A 20,474-nucleotide genomic window follows, 5' to 3' on the forward strand; every position below is an offset into this window, starting at 1 on the left:
GAAATAAGATGAAGTTATGATTTTAAGGCTTTTTATTTTTATCTACATTGTGGAAACACCTCATGGTTAAAAGAGCAGATGACTTTTATCTCTCTTACAATTCAACAATTAAACAAGCCAATAAGATGAAATATCTACTATGTGTAAGCAAGAGCAATGAAATACCCATTTTCAAGGAAAAAGAGATCAGGAGACTAAAGTCCCTGAGGGTGAAGGTTCCTTTACCTAATGGCTCTATACCACTGTATAAACCTTGATTTAAAGTTTCCTAAATTCATATCCAGCATTTCTTTAGTTACAACATAACTCATTATTAATTACTAGAATATATCTTTTCAATAATTTTTTTCAAAGCATTTTTTACCTCCTGATTCCTCAAGCTGTAGATCAATGGGTTTAGCATGGGAATCACCACCGCATAGAACACTGAGGTCAATTTGTCTTTATCTAGTGAGTGGCTTGACTTGGGCTGAAGGTACATAAAACTGAGGGTTCCATAATATATAGTAATAGAAAACAGGTGAGAAGCACAGGTAGAAAAGGCTTTCTGTCTTCCTACAGCAGAACGGATCCTTAAGATGGCAAAGAGAATGAATACATAGGATACAAGAACAATGGTAAGAGAACAGAAAATATTGAACCCAGCAATGGTTAACAACATCAGCTCTTTGACTTGGGTATCAGAACAGGCCAGAGCAATCAAGGGAACGTCATCACAGTAGAACTGGTTGACCACGTTAGAGTCACAGAAAGACATGTGGAATGTCGCCACTGCTTGTATGAGTCCCACAGTGAATCCGTAAATATAAGAGGTAGCGACCATTTGAATGCAGAGTTTCTTTGGCATGAGAACTATATAAAGTAGAGGGTTGCAGATGGCCACATACCGATCATATGCCATGACAGAGAGCATGAACAATTCCCAAACTGAAAATGTGATAAAGCAACACACTTGAGTGGCACATGCATAATATGACATACTTTTAATTTCACGTAGGGAGTTCACAAGGGTGTTTGGTGTGATGGCGGAGGTACCACAGAAATCAACAAAAGCCAGATGACAGAGGAGAAAATACATAGGTGTGTGAAGCTGGGGACTGACCTGAATTAGCACAATCAAACCCAGGTTACCCAAGGCAGTAACTAAGTAAATCAGTAAGAATACACAAAAGAGAATGACTTGAAGCTCCGGATTATCTGTTAGGCCCAAGAGGATAAACTCAGTGACTACTGAATGATTGCCTTTTGCCATTAAAAAACCAATTCTACAATAAACTCCTCTGGAGCACAAGCTTTGAATAATCTTGACTCTGTTAAGATATAATCAATTAAATGTGGGGCAGTGCCCTGTTATGTTAAATTCACTCAAAGCAGACTCCTAATAGGCACTCTGAACGGTGTGTGGATGTTACTTATGATTTCAGTCGGAAAGGATTTGGTCCAGGCCGAAAGTCCAAGATAGAAAATTTGCTGTAAAAAAAACGATTAAATTTTTTTCTTTCAATTAAAATTTTACAATCAATACAATAGAAAAGCCTGTGTTGTACTTTTCTCTAAATATAAAGGAAAAAAGAGCAGTAAGGATGTAAGTGGTTTGGACAGCACATATAAAAATGATTTCTTAAGCCTTAAGTTTATCTCATAAAATGATCATTTCATGATTCCTTAAGAATATTAAAAATTACTAAAATTAGGTGTGGGAGATATAAAAGTCATAGTAAACAGATTCAACAAAGGGTTAATATAGAAAATATATAAAAAACTCATTCAACTCAACACTAAACAAACAAATAATCCAATTAAAAAATTGCAGAGGACCTGAACAAGCACCTCTCCCACGAAGACAGAATGGATAATCGATAAGTGAAAAGATGCTCAACTTCTGTAGCTATAGAGAAATACAAATCAAAACTGCAATGAGATATCACCTCGCACTTGTTAGAATGCCTATCATCAAGAAGATAAATAACATATGCTGGAGAATCTGTGGAAAAAAAGGAACCCTCACTCACTGCTGGTGAGAATGCCAACTGGTACAATCAGAGGTGCCTCAAAAAATTAAGAATAGTGTTATCATATAACCCAGTAACCCCTCTTCCAAAATTTTTGAAAACATTTATTCATAGAGATATATACACCCTGATGTTCATTGCAACATTATTCATAGTGGCTAAGACATGGGAAAAACTGAAGTATCCTTCATTAGATGATTGCATAAAGAGGGTGTGGTGCATGTATACAATACTGCTCAGCCATAAGGAAAGATGTAACACTGAGATTTGTGACAACATGGATGGACCTTGAGAATAGTATGCTAAATGAAACCAGTTAGACAGAAAAAAAACCCCAATAATTCCACTCATATGTGTAATATAAAACTAAAAGCAACAAATGAACAAACAAGAAAAATAAAGAAAACCTCACAGACTCAGACAACAGTATGGTGGTTGTCAGGGAGAAGGAGTTTGGGGGATAGTTAATGGTAAAGGGGGTCAGATACAATATATGTTGACAGAAGATTTTACTTTGGGTGGTGGGAACACAATACCATATACAGATAAAGTATCATAAAATTGTACACTTGAAACCAACATACTCTTATTAACCAATGTCACTAATACATTTAATAAAAATATTAACACTATTTTCAGGCATTCTATTTGTTATACTCAATTTACTTTCTTCTTCCTCATCTCCATTTTTTATTATTTTAAATTCACATATGATATTGACATTGAGGAAAAATAGGATTGTGGATTTTCTAGCTATGTCATTTGGCAAAATATGCACCAGTGAATAATTTTTTAGATTGTAAAACAACTGTAAATGATGAAGAAACATTATTTTGTTACATGATAGCAAGTGGGGTCTTGCTGCCCACCACCACCCTTTGGGCAAAATTCCAGAGCCAAAGGTTTGGTAATAAAGCAAAGGAGTCTTTATTCAAAAGCTACACAGTTTTAGAATAACAACTTTTCACTTGCATTAGTCACCTAAGCCTACCAATTAAAGCTAATTTTTTTAACTCTTTAATTACAGCTTTAATCAATTAAACCTATCAGGTAAGGCTGAACTCTAACTCCTGAGTTCCCCGATCATTACCCCTAATAGTTTTTAACTTTATTATTTCTATAGGATTTGTTTACAAACTAAAACAAGGTAAGATACAGAGGACACACAAGTTTGGGAGAATGGTAAGCTTCTCCCTCAGAGCCTGTCCCCTCTAGAACATCCAAAGGAGAATAGCCCTGCCACCTTCTTCCCGCCAGGCCAGCCTGACCCCATGCTGCACCCAGAGTTCCTTCTCCCATCCGAAATACCATCCTTTGGAAAACACAGGCAGTTGCCGTACAACCATCCAGAAATCCTCGAGGAAGAGAGCCTGAGAGCCACTCTCTGCCCTCCTTATTTTAAATCTTCTGGCCCATAATTCTATGCGCTGTGGAGGCATTCAGCTTCCAGTCCCTTCCTAGATTGTTTACTGTTGCCTCCGGTAACTTCCCCTTAGGGCTCCTCTCTACTCCTGCCCTGTGATCTGATCAGATCTCTGTATCCATTTTAGTGTCCATCTTCAAGTATCTAAACGGTCTAAAGTGAATGGCAAGCATTTGGGCAACGTTTAGAATAACTAAATTTCACAGAACATTTTTATAAATCTAAGCTGGATTTGGAGTGCTTAAAAGCTAATGAAATTAGAATTATCCTCTTCTTTCCTAAACAGAGTTGAAGATAATTAACTCGATTTCCTTTTATTATTTACATTGTCTCCGATAACTTCACATGCACCCTGTAGATGGTCAAGACATGGGCAAAGGGGGAAAAGTGGGGACCACTGTAATAGCATAAACAATGATATACAATTAAAAATCATATAAGAAAGAAAATATGAAAATTATCCCCTTCCCTTAAAGTTTGATTGACATCTCCTTAGAAACTTTATCTTGGTTACTCCTTTATCTTTTCTCTTCCTTTCCCACTTTTCAACCAAACATCTCAGAACACTCATCTACCCCAAATTTGTCAATCTATTTATAATGTAACCAGGTATAATCCACTTTCCTTTCTCATTAAACAAAGAAATCTCCTCACCAAGTTTAATATCAACCTCTCTATCGCCAAATCCAATAAACTCTCTTTTTCTTTGGCAACTTGGCAGCACTGAACTCACCTGAACACACCTTTGGTTTACAGAACAAAGTAGTCCCTGAGTTTATTATCTATGCATTTAATTCTTTACCTTCGAGGTTCTGCTTTTATTTTCCATGCATTATACAGGTCCTTCAAGGTCTTTCCAAAGTCCCCACTTTCCTTCCTTACACCTTCTGGTTCAGTGATCTTATCCACTCCGATGTCCTCATTAGGCATTTCTGTAAATACATTTCTATTCCTGATTTCTTTCACTCATTCCATTTTTGTACATCTAAATGCCTCCCAGGAGTTACTGCTTAGGTATTCTACATGTCTGTTAAAAGTATCATATACAGAAAAGAATTTGGTATCTCCATTGGATCTGGTAGTTAATACCTGGATATATATTTTCTATGTCAATGAACAGTCCAATTATCCACTCAGTTTTCTGAGTCAGAGTCTAATTGTCTTGTTCCTCATGGCAACATTTAATTTGTTCCCAATTCCTCACAACTTTATGCCTTATAAGCTTTTCAAACCTGTTCACTTTGGTCAGTTCCTTAATCCAGTCACGATGACTATTTGGTTTGGTTTTCATTCTTGCCTCTAGTCTTTTCTACTGCTCTCTGTTCCTTGTATTTATAAACTTTTACAGATGCAAACTTCATTCTTACAGTCCCCTGATTAAACCTTCAGTGTCTTCTCATTGTCCTGAAGATACATTCCATGCTCTTTAATGAGGCTGACATAACTCTTGAAAATCTAGTTCCTTCTTCTCAGATCAGTCTGGTCTCTTGTGATATTCTTCATATAGAGTCTATATTGCAGACATTCCAAACTGCCATAGTTGTTCAGATTGCGGGCCAGTATTATATACACACTTTATTCTCTGCTCACTTAAAATTCTTTAAATTAAATTTATTGGTGTGCCATTGGTTAATAAGGTCATATAGGTTTCAAGTGCACATCACTGTGATACGTGATCTTTGTATCGCACTGTGTGTCTACCACCCACAGTCAAATCATCTTCCACCACCATAGATTTGCCCCCCTGTACCTTCTGCCATGTTACCCTACCCCTTCCTTTTGGTAATCACCATACTGTTGTCTGTGTTTCTGACTTTCCATTTTATATCCCATAGATGAGTGAAATCATATAGTTCTTAGTCCCTTCTGACTGACTTACTTCACTTAGCGTGAAATTCTTAAGGTCAATCCATGTTGTCAAGAATGGCAGTATTTCATCTTTTCTTACGGCTAAGTGGTCTTCTGCTACCACTTCCTTTGCCTGACTTCCTTTCTGTTTAACATTCTGTACTCTGTTAGATCACTTCCTCTTAGAGGCCTTCATGACTTTTCAGGCCAGATTAATAGCCCCTCATATGTACTTTTTTGTATTCTCCAATGTATTACTTTATTATAGCACTTGCCACACTATGTTGTGACCAATCATTAACATGTCTGTAACACATCCTAACCCTGAAAATGTTATTTTTAAGCAATAATATTTTTATTTTATACCCAATTTAATCACATACTTCTAATAGTATCTAGTACAAAGAAGATGGCCAATAACTCTGTTAAATTATTAATTGAATAAAACTTATAGTTATAGACTATGTTATATGTAATATTAGACATTTTAACTCAACTGAGAATTCCGACAATCATGACCCTGACTAAAAATGTTTGCAATACAACAAGTCAAAAAGAGCAACGTGCTAAATAGGTTATATAGTGATAAATAACTTGTCTATTCACATCACATATTATGGCTTATAGATTAGGTGTTTATAGAGAAAAAGATACACAAATCTTATATGCCAAAAAGAAGTTGGACCCAAGAAGGAACACACCAAGGCACATCATAATTACATTAGCCAAGACTAAAATGAAGGAGAGAATCCTAGAAGCAGCAAGAGATAAGGGGACAGTCACCTACAAAGGAGTACCCATCAGACTGTCAGCGGATTTCTCAAAAGAGACCTTACAGGCAAGAAGGAGCTGGAAAGAAGTATTCCAAGTCATGAAATCCAAAGACCTACAGCCAAGATTGCTTTATCCAGCAAAACTTTCATTTAGAATGGAAGGACAGATAAAGTGTTTCTCAGATAAGGGCAAGTTCAAGGAGTTCATCATCACCAAGCCCTTATTATATGAAATGCTAAAGGGACTTATATAAGAAAAAGAAGACAAAAAAATTAACAGTGAAAAGACAGCAAACTCACAGTTATTAACAACCACACCTAAAACAAAAGCAAACCAGGAGGACAGCTAGATCAGGTGTGGAACCATAGAAATGAAGAACACAAGGAGGGTTAGCAACAGGGGAGTGGGAGGAGGAGAAGGAGAAGGCACAGAAAATAGCATAGAGGGTAGGTAGAAAATAGATAGGGGGGAGGGCAAGAATAGTAGGGGAAATACAGAATCTAAAGAACTTGAGACACGTGGTTATAAACTAAGGGGGGGAGAATGGTGGGGGAGGGAGTGTGCAGGTGAGGGGAATGAAGGGGGGGAATAGAACAACTGTAATGGCATAATCAATAAAATATATTGAAAAAAACAAAACAACCACCAAAAAAGTTAACTGTAGTTACATCTATGAGGTGATATTGCGGTCCTTCCTCCTTCCTTCCTTCATCTTTTCTCCCTCTCTCTTTCCTTTTCATTCTTCCTTCTTTTCTCTTCATCCTTTACATCGTGCATTATATTCTATTTTGAGAAAATGGATTTCAATCTCATATATATATTTATTCCCATTTTATATATTTTTATGTTTGTCAATATTTCCAACTTAACTTTTAATATTAGTAGTTCTATAATTTGTGCTTATCTGAGCCCATGTAAATATGAAGTATTCCTAATTATTTACCAGTAAAAATAATCCCACATTTTTTGGGGAGAAATGTCTTATTGTCATATGTTCCACAGGTTAACTAATTCGTTAGTAAGTTTGAAATACTTTACTCATTAAAAACAATTGTCCTTAAAAAGGACAAAAACAATTTATAAAATCATAAAATGTTAAGTAAAAATCTTGACAATTTTTCTTCTATATGAATGTTACATAGCAAGTCTTCAGTTTTAACTTGAAATTCTTTTTTTTATTATCGACACTATCACAGATGTCTCCTATTCCCCCCACTCCTTTGCCCCCTTGTACCCAGCCCTCACTCCCCACTCCCTTGGCCTTGACTACACTACTGTAGATATAAAAATTATCGCTTTAAAATATCTTTCATTATTCAATATTTTATCCATTATCTGTTTTGATCCTATAACAATAAATTTAGCAGCTGATACTGTTTTTATCTTCATATTGCTACAGAAACTGAGGCATGCATAAGTGGAATAAAGTGTCTTGGACCTGATACAGCAAATGTTAGACCGGGATTGGCATTAACGTTAAGCTCCAAGGAATCCGTACTCTTTAATACAACAGCTGTGACACAATGAATGCAGCAGTCTGATGAGAGGTTATGAATTCCCTTGATTTAATTATGGTATGTGGTATATGGAATACTGACTCAAAATTTGCTATAGGAACTTAGTGATCCAATAGGAGTGACTAAAATTGTCAAATGGGAGGTAAATATATTTAAATCAAAGATGCAGAAAGAGACATTGAGACCTGTGGATCAGACTAGCCCTGTGTCTCTATGATATATCAAAATATATAGGAAAATCAAAGTGGACCCTGATTTAAGATTTTTTAAGACATATTTTTAATTGAATGTAATATCTAGGCATTAATAGTGTATTTCTAGTGTTTTTCCATAGAGCATACTTAGGACTCTTAGGTTTAAACAAATTATTAAATAGTATGAAGGAATCATAAACTCAAAGCCATTTTCTGTGTAATTAAAATTGTAAAGTTATCATTGCAGTTATTTGAAGCATATGTTCAAATATCCATAGCTCTAACTCTATCACAGCTATCACTTGTGTGTTGTAGTTCTCACTTATCAACTTCTCCCTCAAGTTCATTAATAGAATTGGGATGAGAACTCAGGTCTTTAAGTTTGTGGAAAGAAAAAAGATGATATGCCAATGCTTACAATTTACTGTTACTTTTCCCTGTTGTTCAATCATTAAAAAGACTTCAAACTCAGGAATGTTTTAGTTAATAGATAAGCTCCTGAGAGCCCACACACACTCAAAGCCATCTGTGACAAGAAGCATGTATTTTTTTCACTAGGCTGCGTTGTCTTCTGAGCTCATTGTGTTATAAGCTACAAGCTATTCAACAAGAATCAACTTACCAAAGGTTTGCTCAGTATAACTACATAAGATCCTTGGCCCTGGAAAATGGTCCAATGTTTCAATTATTTTGACTATATCTGTTTTGAATTAATGATGTCCTCCTGGGATTCTATTCTTGAATTAGATTATTATTATTTTTTTAAAGAAAATTAAAAAGAATATAATGAAGTCTCATAGGCATAAAAAAAGCAGTTGTCTCAAAGAGTCTTTTGAGACCAAACCAGACTTCTAGGTAAGTAGAAAGATATGTTAAATTAATGATATAAATAAAGTTAGGATGTAATACTATTTAATGAAGATAATTTGTTATTTGTATAAATATGAAAAAGTTTTATATTGTCTTATTTTTTCAAGAAACTAACAAATCAGAAAAAATATTCAGACCATGTATGTTTGTATAGTCTGGGATATTGTTGATGCAACCAGAGGATTTTGAACTTGGGATTTTGCAGGAGTAAAGAGTCTGAACATTGGTCCCTGTTCTGCCTGTAACTATTTAAATATTCATGTAATGGCTTTTTGTGCACTCTTTCATTTGAGAAATTAGAAAATTGGCATACATTCTTGTGAACTTAAGACTTTGTTATTCTTAATACATTTTACATTTAAAAATGATGTTATGGTCATAAATTCTTATGGTTACTGTTACTTTTAGAAATTTTATTCTGAAAGGACATATTTACAAAATATTAAGATTAGACAAGGACATGAAAGCAACAAAAGTATCCTTTGAAAGATGATTGGATAAAAGAGATATAATATGTATATGTAATGTCTGCCCAGAGGGTATCCAGCCATACATTATGAAAAATAGAGACATTTATTGAAGAAGATCCATGATACAAGAAACCTTGTACATAGGATAATGACACCTCAATCCCCTTCAAAGTAGGCACCTTGGGACCTCACACAGTTCTTCCAATCACCATTAGCTGCCTCATCATATTTTCCCAAATCTAATCAATGGCCTGAAATTTCTTCCCATTCAAAGGTGATTTTGGTTTTGGGAAAAGCCAGAAATCACAGGGCACCAAATATGGGCTGTAGAGAGGTTGCATCGCATGAGTGATTTGATGTTTAGCCAAAAAACTGTAGGAGATGTGATGCATGAGTGGATGCATTGTTGTGAGGAAGCTGCCAATCACCAGGTGCCCATAGTTGTGGCCTTCTGAATTATGCACAGTTTCCACAAAGCTTAACACAAAATTTGATGCAGATTTATTGCTCTACTGGCTCAGGCATTTTGAATGCAATGGCCACACAGTACACATGCTCACTCAACAACATGTACTGCCCCCACTGACTAGAACAGTGAAATTGTCAGTGTTCATGCATGTGCATTCCAGTTCACTCTCCTTGGCTGCCAGGTTACATCTATATTGCAAAAACCATTCTCATTTTATTAAAAATTACTGGACATTTTTAGTCCAGTAATTTATATACTGCCATTTGAAACATCATGGATGGACCTTGAGAATATCATGATAAGTTCAATAAGTCAGACAGAAAAAGTTAAGAACCATCTGATTTTACTTATATGTGGGATATAAAAATGCAGCAAATGGACAAACAAGAAAAACAAACAAAAAAAAACTCATAGACACTGAGAACAATATGGTGCTTACCAGAGAGAAGGGCAGTGAGAGAGGTACTAAGATGTAGAGGGGGTCAAATATATGGTGATGGAAGAAGATTTGACTTTGGGTGGTGGACACACAAAGACAATAAGAACATCATGTATCATAGAAACACACATTTGAAACCTATATAATCTTATTAACCAATGTAGCGCCCAATTTTTTAAAGACCAGGCATTCTGATATTTTTTTTAGAGTAAAAGCATTAGACCATAAGCAGAAAACTTTTTAATTTGCCCAGGTCACTTTCTTAATTTGATGAACAGAAAAGCCTTGTCTGTACTGATGATGACTTTCTTCAGGGCATTTTTTACATCCTTGTTCCGAAGGCTGTAGATCAAGGGGTTCAGCATAGGAATGATGACTGTGTAGAAGACAGAGGCCATCTTATCTGTGTCAAGGGTATGATTAGAGCTTGGCTGTAAGTACATAAAGAGCAGGGTCCCATAGAATATGGTGACTGCCAGCATGTGGGAGCCACATGTGGAGAAAGCCTTGCGCCTGCCCTCAGCAGAGCGGATCCTCAGGATGGCAGAAATAATATACACATAGGAGACAAAGATAAATAGAACAGCGGAAATGAATGTAATACCAGCACAGAGAAAGATCCATAGCTGTTTGGAGTGAGTGTCTGAGCAAGTTAGCCTGAGGAGGGGCATGTCATCACAGTAGAAATGATTGATGACATTAGAGTGGCAATAGGAGAGACGAAAGGTGAGGGTGGTGTGAATTATTGCCATTAGAAGGCTATAGCTATAGGGGACAGCCACAAGCTGAATGCAAATCCCTGGGGACATTAGAACCATGTAGAGGAGGGGGTTACAAATGGCCACATAGCGGTCATAGGCCATGGAAGCAAGTAGCAAACTCTCAGATACCATGAAAGTGAGGAAACAGCCTAATTGAATAGCACATTCATAGAATGAAATAATATTTTGTTTGTACAAGAAGTTCCCAAGCATTTTGGGTGTAATGACCGATGCATAACAAAAATCAACAAAAGCCAGGTTGCTAAGGAAGAAATACATTGGTGTGTTGAATCTTGCATCTGTTCTTATGACTATGAGTAAACCCAGGTTGCCTACTGCTGTGAAGAGGTAGATAGTTAAAAAAACCACAAAGAGAGGCATCTTCAACTCCTTTTGGTTTGTGAGGCCCGTGAGAATAAACTCCTTAACTTGGGTGCAGTTGATCTGCGTCATCTCTCTTCAAGGTATCTACCTACATGAGGAAGCAGAGAAAGAAGGGAAATTCAAGTTGCCATTCCCACGCGTGGTGTTTTTATATTTTGACACTTTGTAGAGATTTTGTTGCTAATAGAGGGTGGTATCATGCCGCGGTCTGGCCGCAGCAGGGTCCAGGGGTCCCTCGAGGTGAGGATAGGTGTCAGCGACGGGTAACAGGCAACTACACAGCTCAAAGGCAGGTGAAGCACTGTTCCACTTACTACAAGTACAAGCAGGTTTTTTATATTTTCATTAACATTTACAGGTGCATAGTATAATCAGTTGAACAGAAAAAAATCAATATAAAGGTAATTAGGAAAAATACGAAAATTCCCATAGTTTCATCAAAAGTTATTTTGACCATAGATATATATCCCTATTCAAGGTAAAGGAGGGGCTGTTATTCTAACAACTTTAGACATTCAGGGGCTATTTCATCAGAGGGGATTTGCCTCGGGACTTACTTAAGGGGGCTGCCTTGGGTATTCCAGGCCCCCTACTAGCTGATATCATCATATCCTACAGCTGCTTAATCAGGACAGGGAAGGAGGTGTTATTTTGGGGAAAGGCCACGGTGATATTGTTCTCAGCCTGACTTAGTTGCTGTTCAGCTCTGAGAATGGTCAGAATCTCTAGGAGATTCCAAATTATCAGAAAAGTAGAGGTTAGAACACCAAGAGGCAGCAAGATTAAGATCAACACCACACATCCATTCATGCCCCGTTCGCCTGGCCGGAACACGCTTCTTTCAAGTCATCTTCCCCATGCTTGGACTTAGACAGCATGGTTGGCGCTAGGACTGGACGTGGCAGTATCAGACTGGTATTCTGGGAACAGGGTGGAGAGCAGACAGAGATATGTGTGGGGTAGGCACACTTCTCTTCTCCCACACCCATTGTGGATGCAAAGGTGGCTGCTGTAGAACAGTCTGCATTGCCTTGACTTCGATTCAAAGGCCTTATTCAGTGAGGTATGTAAAACTATAAGCTGCCTTGTTAAAATGCGTAAGCTGTTGTTTTACTAAAAAATGTTAACATAGATAGCATAAAGGAAGGCAAATCTGCAGTGGCATCATTTTGCCAGACACCATTGTATCTGTGCAGACACAATTCCACATCGTCCTAATGCTGTCAGGAATGCTTATTCTGTATGCTCTCTCGTGCTCTACTACGTTCTGCTCTGTTGTATTTATGTCAAATAATACTCAACTAGATTCTTATAAAATGAATTCACAATCTACTAGTAGTTCCAGTTTCAAAAGCTACACTTTATCCACAGAACACCACCACTGTTCCCACTGATACAAGTAAATAAGGAATTTCCTTATAAATAGCTCCAGGAGAGATACGCCACTTGACCTGCAGGTTCGGTCCTGCACATTTGTCTTGTTTATGCCTAATTGCTTCCTCCTTAGGAGCCTTTTTCAAATGACTCATTTCCTTATTCAGTAATATGATTTAGAACTGTTAATTTCCAGACACTAGAGTCTGAAGATAGAGCCCTGAAAAAGCAGACCATAGACTAACCTGAAAAGAAAGAAAGCTTTATGCAAATTTCCTATATTTTTCTCATGTGTTTTTCTCTCATTTGTCTTTTCTACTTCCAAAAATCTCTGACATCGATACACACTAACCATTTAGATTTGTAATAAATAAAGCATGAATTGCATTTGGAGGCATGTGTGACTTTTCATGGTCTTGTCCCTGAGCAATTTTATAACCCCAACTCCATTCCACTCTTCTAACATTAGTGGACTTCCATTGGTACACTTAATGTAACTGGTCTCCATTTGTTGATAACAACATCCCCTTCTATGCTTCTCTGATTTTGTCCTCGTCATTCCTAGTCCCTTTCCCTATGAAAAAAAATAGTTGAAGGGAAAATTCTGTTTATCTTTTAAGGCCTGTTGAAATATCAATTCTTCTTTGAAGAACTACTTCCCATGTTGAGTTACCATAGCTTATATTTGTGTTCTAGAAACACTGTAGACGTACTTCCCTTATATTTCTTCTCACATTTGTAACAACCACCTGTTTCCATACCTCTTCCCTGGACAGATGTTAAACACTTTATGATCAAGGGTCATGCTGCTTTATTTCTTCATTTACTTAGTTATTTACTTACTATTGTAGTCCCTTCTAAATGTTAGGTAATATAGAATAAAAGATTAATTTAAGATTAAGATTGATATCATGATAATTATAATTAAATATTTTTTTCTCCCCTATTTTAGGTCATATTCTTTGCTTTGAAAATATCCATAGGAACAGTGTGATAGACTTTGTCTTACACAGTTGCCACTAATTTGCAATCTTGTATGCATTAAATAGAAAATGGGGACAGACTCATAGATAGAGAGCAGAATGACAGCTAGTGGGGGGGTTGGGGTTAGAAGGACTAAGCAAGAAGGAAGAGACACTTACGGACATGGACAACAATGTGATGATTACTGGACGAACAGGGTATAAGGGAACTAAATGGTAATGGAAAGAACACAACAAAGACAAAATATTTTTTAAAAATCTTGATTGACTATTTCTTATGTATTAAATATCTTTCTGGGTTTTGAGGTGACAACAAATAATGGTCAGAGTTCAGCCACCCAGAAGCTTACAGTGCAAGGAGAAAAAGATAGCAATCAAACAGGTTGAGAATAGTGAGCTCTAATAATTGGATGGAGTTAAGTGCTGGATACAGAGGGAATGTATGAGAGGAGGCCCTGTGACTTGGAGACTTTAAGGAGAGGTGCTAGAGATAATATTTCCCTGGGGAAACATTATTGAAAACAATGGGGAAATAATTAAAGCAGAGAAGTTTTCAAATAGAGAACATGCAAAAAATGGAATTCAGTACATGTGTAATTTCTATAAATCCTAAATATATGAATACAATAATGATGTTTATTCAACCTGAACTTCTAGACCAGGTTCTGATTTAATTAACTACATGAGCTTGGGAAAATCACTAGGATGTATTGAAACTCAACTTAGCTACATATGTAAAAAAGTGATTTGAGTAGATTATCTCTTCACTTTCAGTCCTTCAGTTTTAAACCTAGATGATACTTTCATCAAGACAAATATAAAATTAGAAAAAACACTTTTTATTTTTAACTTGCAAAATGTGCTTCAAACTTGTTTCTTCCCATCCATTGTATTTAATCTTTAATTTCAAAATTTTCCTCTTCAGCTACCATAGCAATGTTATTTCACATCTGTGAGTGAAAGCCACCATTTAAAAATATACTCACTCAGGCTGGTCCGAGTGCAGTGGTGCCTACAATTAAAAATATACTCACTCACCTACCTGGAGAGAGGGTGCTCCTGTTTCTCCTCATAGTGGATCTGGTTAGCAGATGAGTCCATGGTTTTGTCTATGTCTCTGTCCCAAAGGATCTTACCTCAAAGCATGATGCAAGCAAAGTCATCAGGAAAAGTACAGTCCTGGCTCCACTGGGATGCCGAGGGAGGCTGAAGGTTTATTCACCTAATTCCCTGTTTTTGAAGAACTTTGTATCTGTGGCTGTGCCTGGAGTATCACTATTGCTCTAGGATTCTCCTAACTCTGAAAATATCACGATTGTTTTTAAAATAATTTTTGTTGTAGATTATTAGTGTCAGTCTTCAGATTGTGCTTTTAAAAGCAGACAAGAATTTGGAAAATTTTGACAGGTAGCTTTCTGTGAAATGTGTATCCAATTTTTGCAGGAATGCCCCTCCATACACTGTGCACTGGACATTTGGTAAAAGTTTTGTGCATTAACTGGCAGCCTAGTCACTCCAAACTAGATGACGAATAAGAAATATATTGTCAAACTAGTGCGTTGGGAAAATGGGTGAATTGTATATACTAATTGTGAATTTAAAATTTGCCCTTACTTTTCATTTAAATAAATCTTTCATAAAACTGGTTGCAATCTGAGGAAGAGAAGGATAGAATCTTACATTCCTTTTCATGGTATATGAACAGGACACTTTGATTAAAAGAGAAAATATAGAAAATGCTTAGAAATCACAACCTAGATCAATTGTATAAGTAATGATCTACATAATAATATGTATGTTTAAACTCTATGTTCCAGATAAAAACTCGCTAATAAATCTACCATTTTCTATCCCCCCTTGCCTAGTCTGTCCACGTGGGAAATATATATGGTACAATTGGCTAAATGTCTATTCTGCTTGTGCCTTGTAATAAAATGCTATGATTTGGTATTGGATGCTTGATCATTGTATATAGTACACTATTAAAACCAGAAAACATTAAAAAGTCTTAGAAACATTAATCAAATCTCTGGACAAGCTCTTTGAGCCTACATGTAATTAAGGGAAAACTCTTATCTTACTGATATGAGAGATTTTTTTATGCTTAGGAAATGATTATGACAACAATAGAAAATGCAATCCTGGGAACCCCAAATCTGTCCATGAACTCTATTTCAGTACAGATGACATCAAATTTCATATAACACATCACTTTCAGAATTTGTTTTTTCATAGAAGCATTATTAAAGATCTGTTTACCATCTTTTTAGTTCTGCTTTTTGCATGTCATATAAATAATATAGTGTTTTTAGGCTGGTTTCTTTTGTTTAACAATGTGCACTTAAATTTTTTAAAATTAATCTTTGTTGCTTTTTTCCATTACCATTTAGTCTCCTTATAATCCCTCCCCCCAGTAACCACCAGGCTGCTGTCTGTGTCCATGAGTCCTTTTCCCTTTTCACTCAATCCCTCCACCCCTGGCCACCTTCCCCTCTAGCTGTCGTCTGCTCTTCATCTAGGAGTCTGTCTCTGTTTTGCTTGTTAGTTCAGTTTGTTCATTAGATTCCACATATGAGTGAAATCATCTTCATTATTCTAATTAAGTCTTTTCACATAAATTAATTTATAAATCAGAATGAAATATTAGTCTCAAAAGTGGTCAATGCAGGTGATGCAAAACTTTCAATTCTTAGCTTTTCTTATCTTCCTGTTTTAGAAAATGTGATGACACTTGACGCCAGTTAAGAAATTGTTTCAGCTTTGCTTTTCTGTGGGTCATAACCTTTCTTTTCTATTGAATTTATTGAGGTGACATTGGTTAATACAATTATATAGGTTTTGGGTGTACAATTCTATAAAACATAATCTGTATATTGTATTGTATGTTCATCACCCAAGGTCAAGTCTTCTTCTATCACCATGTATTTCCCCTATACTCTCTTCTACCTGCCCCCACCTCCTTTGGGGGTCATAATCTTACTTTTGTTGTGTACTTGAGGTCTCTGTAGTTTGTCTCTGCCATCATAAGTAGGTAACAATAAATGGTGTCAGTCCCTATTGAACATGAGAAGCAACTAAGTTTTTAGGGCAGTTTTATGAGTCTGATCTATTGGTTTCTGATTTTTTATTTTTGCCTCCCACTATAGTTAATATGCTCAAGTTATAATTCAGAAACACTACACAGTCTTCTTGTGCCATATTGCTCGTCATTATAATATGATACTCTAGTATTATATTTGTAATAATCTGTGGTCCTTAGGAGATGTTTAGGCTATGCATACACATAATGTATGTTATGCAGACTGAAGACATAGAGCACAGGGCATAAGGGTACCAAAATGTCTTCATGCTTTGCAGTTGTTCTCCGCCTCATTCTCGTTGACATTTGACCTTCCCATCACTGATGCCACTTTTTTGTGTCTCTCATCTTGTTGTTAGGCATAAACAGTATTACTTTTGATTGCCAGTGTAAGAAGTTTTTCTTTCTCTCATTTCCTCTAAAAATAGTAATTTTTAAACAAAATTTCCCTTTTTAATGTAAAATGTAATACTAGGGTTTATACGGTTATAGCTTAGTAAATTCATTGTTCATCATCTATTTACTCCAGACATTGTCTTTGTAAAAAAATGTGACAAGTAATTGCTAAAACCCAAGTACTCTGATCCACAGGACAGAGGAGATTTAAACAAATAAGATTGGTGAGTACTTATTTAATGGTTTTATGAAGAAACTTTTGAAGAGTAGGAAAGATATTTAGAATATGCTTACAAATAAAGTAGCACTCATAGCATTGTTAGTTTGTAGATGCTCTTTTAATGGACTTAATCCACTTTATTACGAAGCACTGAGCATGTGTCATTCTCTCTATCCTCAAGGGTCCAAATGAAATACAATATTTTCTAGGAGAGTCTTCATGCATCAGGCACATGGCTTATCTAGAGCTCTACATATTTTTGGTAAATTAATTTGAAGAAGGATTATTGTTCTTCCATATTGAAAATGCTTCACATGGTTAAGTGCAGGATATAAACAATAGTACTCTGTTAATTTATTATCACATTGGTCGACTCAATTCTGATATGGTAAGTCTGAAATATAGTCTTTTCACATTTTTATACTCCAAGTTGTATAACACATTTTAGGGTACAGTGGCTGATCAAAAGTATCAGAAAACAGAACAAAAATTTAACTGAAACAGTTAAATTTTTCCCTAATGATGTAAGGAATTTCTACAAACATGGTCCATTGCATGTATAATAATATCATAATGCAGTACATTTCATACTTAAAAAGGAAAACATTTTAGAATTTATATACGAAGTTTATCAAATAGTACACAGAATGAGGCATATTAAATGATGATATTGTGTGCCTTTCATTAAACAGTTGTATAAATGACATGAATTGGAATAAAAATCATTTCAACTGTGTATTGGTTAGCATTTAGAATATGAACTCACTGGTATTTTTTCATTCAAATTATATTAAGAAAAAGTTAGGGAGTTTTATTTTAAACAAACTATCACTTTAACTTTGCTGATTTAGCTGTAAGAAGGTTTTTAGCCCTCTGCAGTTATGATTCTGCAAGATAAAATGATTCATTGTACCCGAACATATCCAGGAATAAAAAGGAAGTAAACAATTAAGAAAGATTGGCTTACTTCTCTCATCTATATAGTATTGCTTAGTTTTAACTTATTTAATTATTATTAGCTTAGATTCTCCTGACTCCTAGAAAGACTTCTTTCAATCTAGCTAGGTGCATACTGCTTAACAAAGTTACTTAGTGCACAGTTGCTAAGTAAAGTTACTTAGTAACTTTGTATTTCTGTGTATTTCTAAGTGTGCATTTCTGTATATTTCTAAACTACAAGACATTTAGTTTATTTTTGAATTCCCAAATCCTAGCCCCTTTTAATTTCCAGGATTACTTGAAAACCTGTAAGTCACCCCCTGACCTTTGTTTTCTCTGCCACAGGGGCAGCCTATCTTACCCATCTCTCCGTTTACTTACAGGGCTCTGAAATTACACTGATTTTATAGAAAGTACATTGGTCAGAAATCTCTTCAAGGCAGCCTTCACGTCCTTATTCCTCAGGCTATAGATCATGGGATTCAGCATGGGGATCACAAGTGTATAAAACACAGAAGCCATTTTACCCGTGTCCAGTGCATGACTACTCCGAGGCTGCAAATACATGAATACTAGTGTCCCATAAAAAACTGTGACTGCCGTTATATGTGAAGCACATGTGGAAAAGGCCTTTTTCCTTCCTTCTGACGAACGTATCCTTAAAATGGAGAGAAGAATGTTGAAATAAGATACTAGAACTATAGTCATGGAACAAACCAAGTTTGTAGCTGCAGAGAGAAAAATGACCATTTCTGGAAAGGAAGTATCAGAGCAGGACAATGCTAAGAGAGGGACAGTGTCACAGTAGAAATGATTGATTACGTTGGAAGAGCAGTAAGACACAGAGAACACGGAAGATGACGTCACAACAGCAGTGGAAAAGCTGTAGAGGTAAGCGAGGGACACGAGCAGCAGGCAGACCTGGCGAGATAAAACCACCATGTAGAGCAGGGGATTGCAAATGGCCACATACCGGTCATAGGCCATGACAGCTAACATGGAAACCTCAGCTACAATGAAAACCAAAAACCCTCCCAGTTGGGTGGCACATTCATAGTATGAGATGGTTTTCTTTGTCACTAAAAAATTGATCAGCATTTTAGGGGCAATGACAGTAGAGTTGCCAAGGTTGACCACAGCCAAGTGCCGGAGGAAAAAGTACATGGGCGTCTGAAGTCGAGAGTCGACACTGGTGAGGGTGATGATGCCCAGGTTCTCTGCCATGGTCAGCCCATAGATGACCAGGAAAACAAAGAAGAGTGGGATCTGGAGCTCCAGGCGGTCTGAGACACCCGTGAGAATAAACTCGGTGACCCAGGTGAAATTTTCAGGAGCCATGAAAAAGTTTAGATGTCTCCTGTTTGGAGAAGAAAAGGAAAAGTGGTTAGAAAGTTTAAGGAACTATTTCCTGGCACCATCTTTAAATGGCAGGGGCAATTCCTTGGGAGAGATTTCCCGAATCATGTATTATTCCAACTCAGTTATTAAACTCAAGGTTCTAGGTCAAATATATAAGCTTTCCAATCATTTCAGAGAGAAAAAAAGCAAGAATGACAATTTAAACACATGATCCAGCATCATGAACTTTGACGATTTACTTCTTTACCATCGCATTAAATTATGATCCTATTATTAGCTTGCAGACAAACATTTTATCTTATGTCCCTTGCACTGAGTGTGAGAAAAGCTCGAGGAATTGTATGTCCTGAAATAATGGAATGTCTTCTTACAGTTTCTTTATCCGAGACTTCTTGCTTTCTTTTCAGGGTAGAATATTAGTCATTATTCTGTCCCGTTTTCTTTATCTTCTGTAACTTCTATTAGCACGATGAACTTGCCTATTCTCCCATCCACATTTGTTTATTGTTTTTCCTCATTTTCTGTGTAATCAACTCAAATAGAAATACATGGAGGTGTGTCTACAGATTTATTTGACAGGTTATGATTATCTTTAGAGTTTAAAAAATGTTCTCTGAAAATTCCATCACTTCTGTGCTTTACTGGACACACTTCCTGTTTCTTCCCACTCATAATCCTTTCTCTTCTTGCCGCACAAGTTTATACAGATCCTCATATGCTTTCTACTGTTCTTATTTTAACCAGTACTTTTATTTATATGATTTCATAATATTATTTTAAAATTCTATAAGCTATATCCAGCCTTAATTTTAGTTAATCTTTCTCTTAATATGTTTAACATTTTTGTTATTTTTCATTGTTGTAATAGTAGAAAATATTTATTTTAAAGACTTTCTGTGATAATTACATTACATGTATTTGCCCCCTAATCCACACACTATAATTGTAATATGACTGAATATT

The 20,474-nt window shown here is 36.1% G+C and overlaps 3 protein-coding genes across 3 annotated transcripts; all 3 read right to left on the reverse strand.

Moving 5' to 3' along the window:
* Positions 1-313: 313 nt before the first annotated feature.
* On the reverse strand, positions 314-1,252 carry LOC118999664 (olfactory receptor 5AL1). The gene has a single exon (XM_037064369.1). It carries the CDS (start codon positions 1,250-1,252, stop codon positions 314-316), a length of 939 nt encoding a protein of 312 aa, XP_036920264.1.
* A 9,018-nt stretch (positions 1,253-10,270) lies between these two features.
* On the reverse strand, positions 10,271-11,230 carry LOC118999684 (olfactory receptor 8U1-like). The gene has a single exon (XM_037064385.1). The coding sequence runs from the start codon at positions 11,228-11,230 to the stop codon at positions 10,271-10,273; it is 960 nt and encodes a 319-aa protein (XP_036920280.1).
* Positions 11,231-18,545: 7,315 nt separating this feature from the next.
* LOC118999686 (olfactory receptor 8J1-like) lies at positions 18,546-19,490 on the reverse strand. The gene has a single exon (XM_037064386.1). The coding sequence runs from the start codon at positions 19,488-19,490 to the stop codon at positions 18,546-18,548; it is 945 nt and encodes a 314-aa protein (XP_036920281.1).
* Positions 19,491-20,474: the final 984 nt, after the last annotated feature.

The sequence above is a fragment of the Sturnira hondurensis genome, unplaced genomic scaffold, assembly GCF_014824575.4.
Source record: "Sturnira hondurensis isolate 20B ecotype Veracruz unplaced genomic scaffold, ASM1482457v3 Scaffold0015056, whole genome shotgun sequence".
In the NCBI taxonomy this organism is placed as follows: Eukaryota; Metazoa; Chordata; class Mammalia; order Chiroptera; family Phyllostomidae; genus Sturnira; species Sturnira hondurensis.

Coding starts and splice junctions, on each gene's coding strand:
- LOC118999664 (XM_037064369.1), bottom strand. CDS start 1,252: ATGGCAAAAGGCAATCATTCAGTAGTCACTGAGTTTATCCTCTTGGGC.
- LOC118999684 (XM_037064385.1), bottom strand. CDS start 11,230: ATGACGCAGATCAACTGCACCCAAGTTAAGGAGTTTATTCTCACGGGC.
- LOC118999686 (XM_037064386.1), bottom strand. CDS start 19,490: ATGGCTCCTGAAAATTTCACCTGGGTCACCGAGTTTATTCTCACGGGT.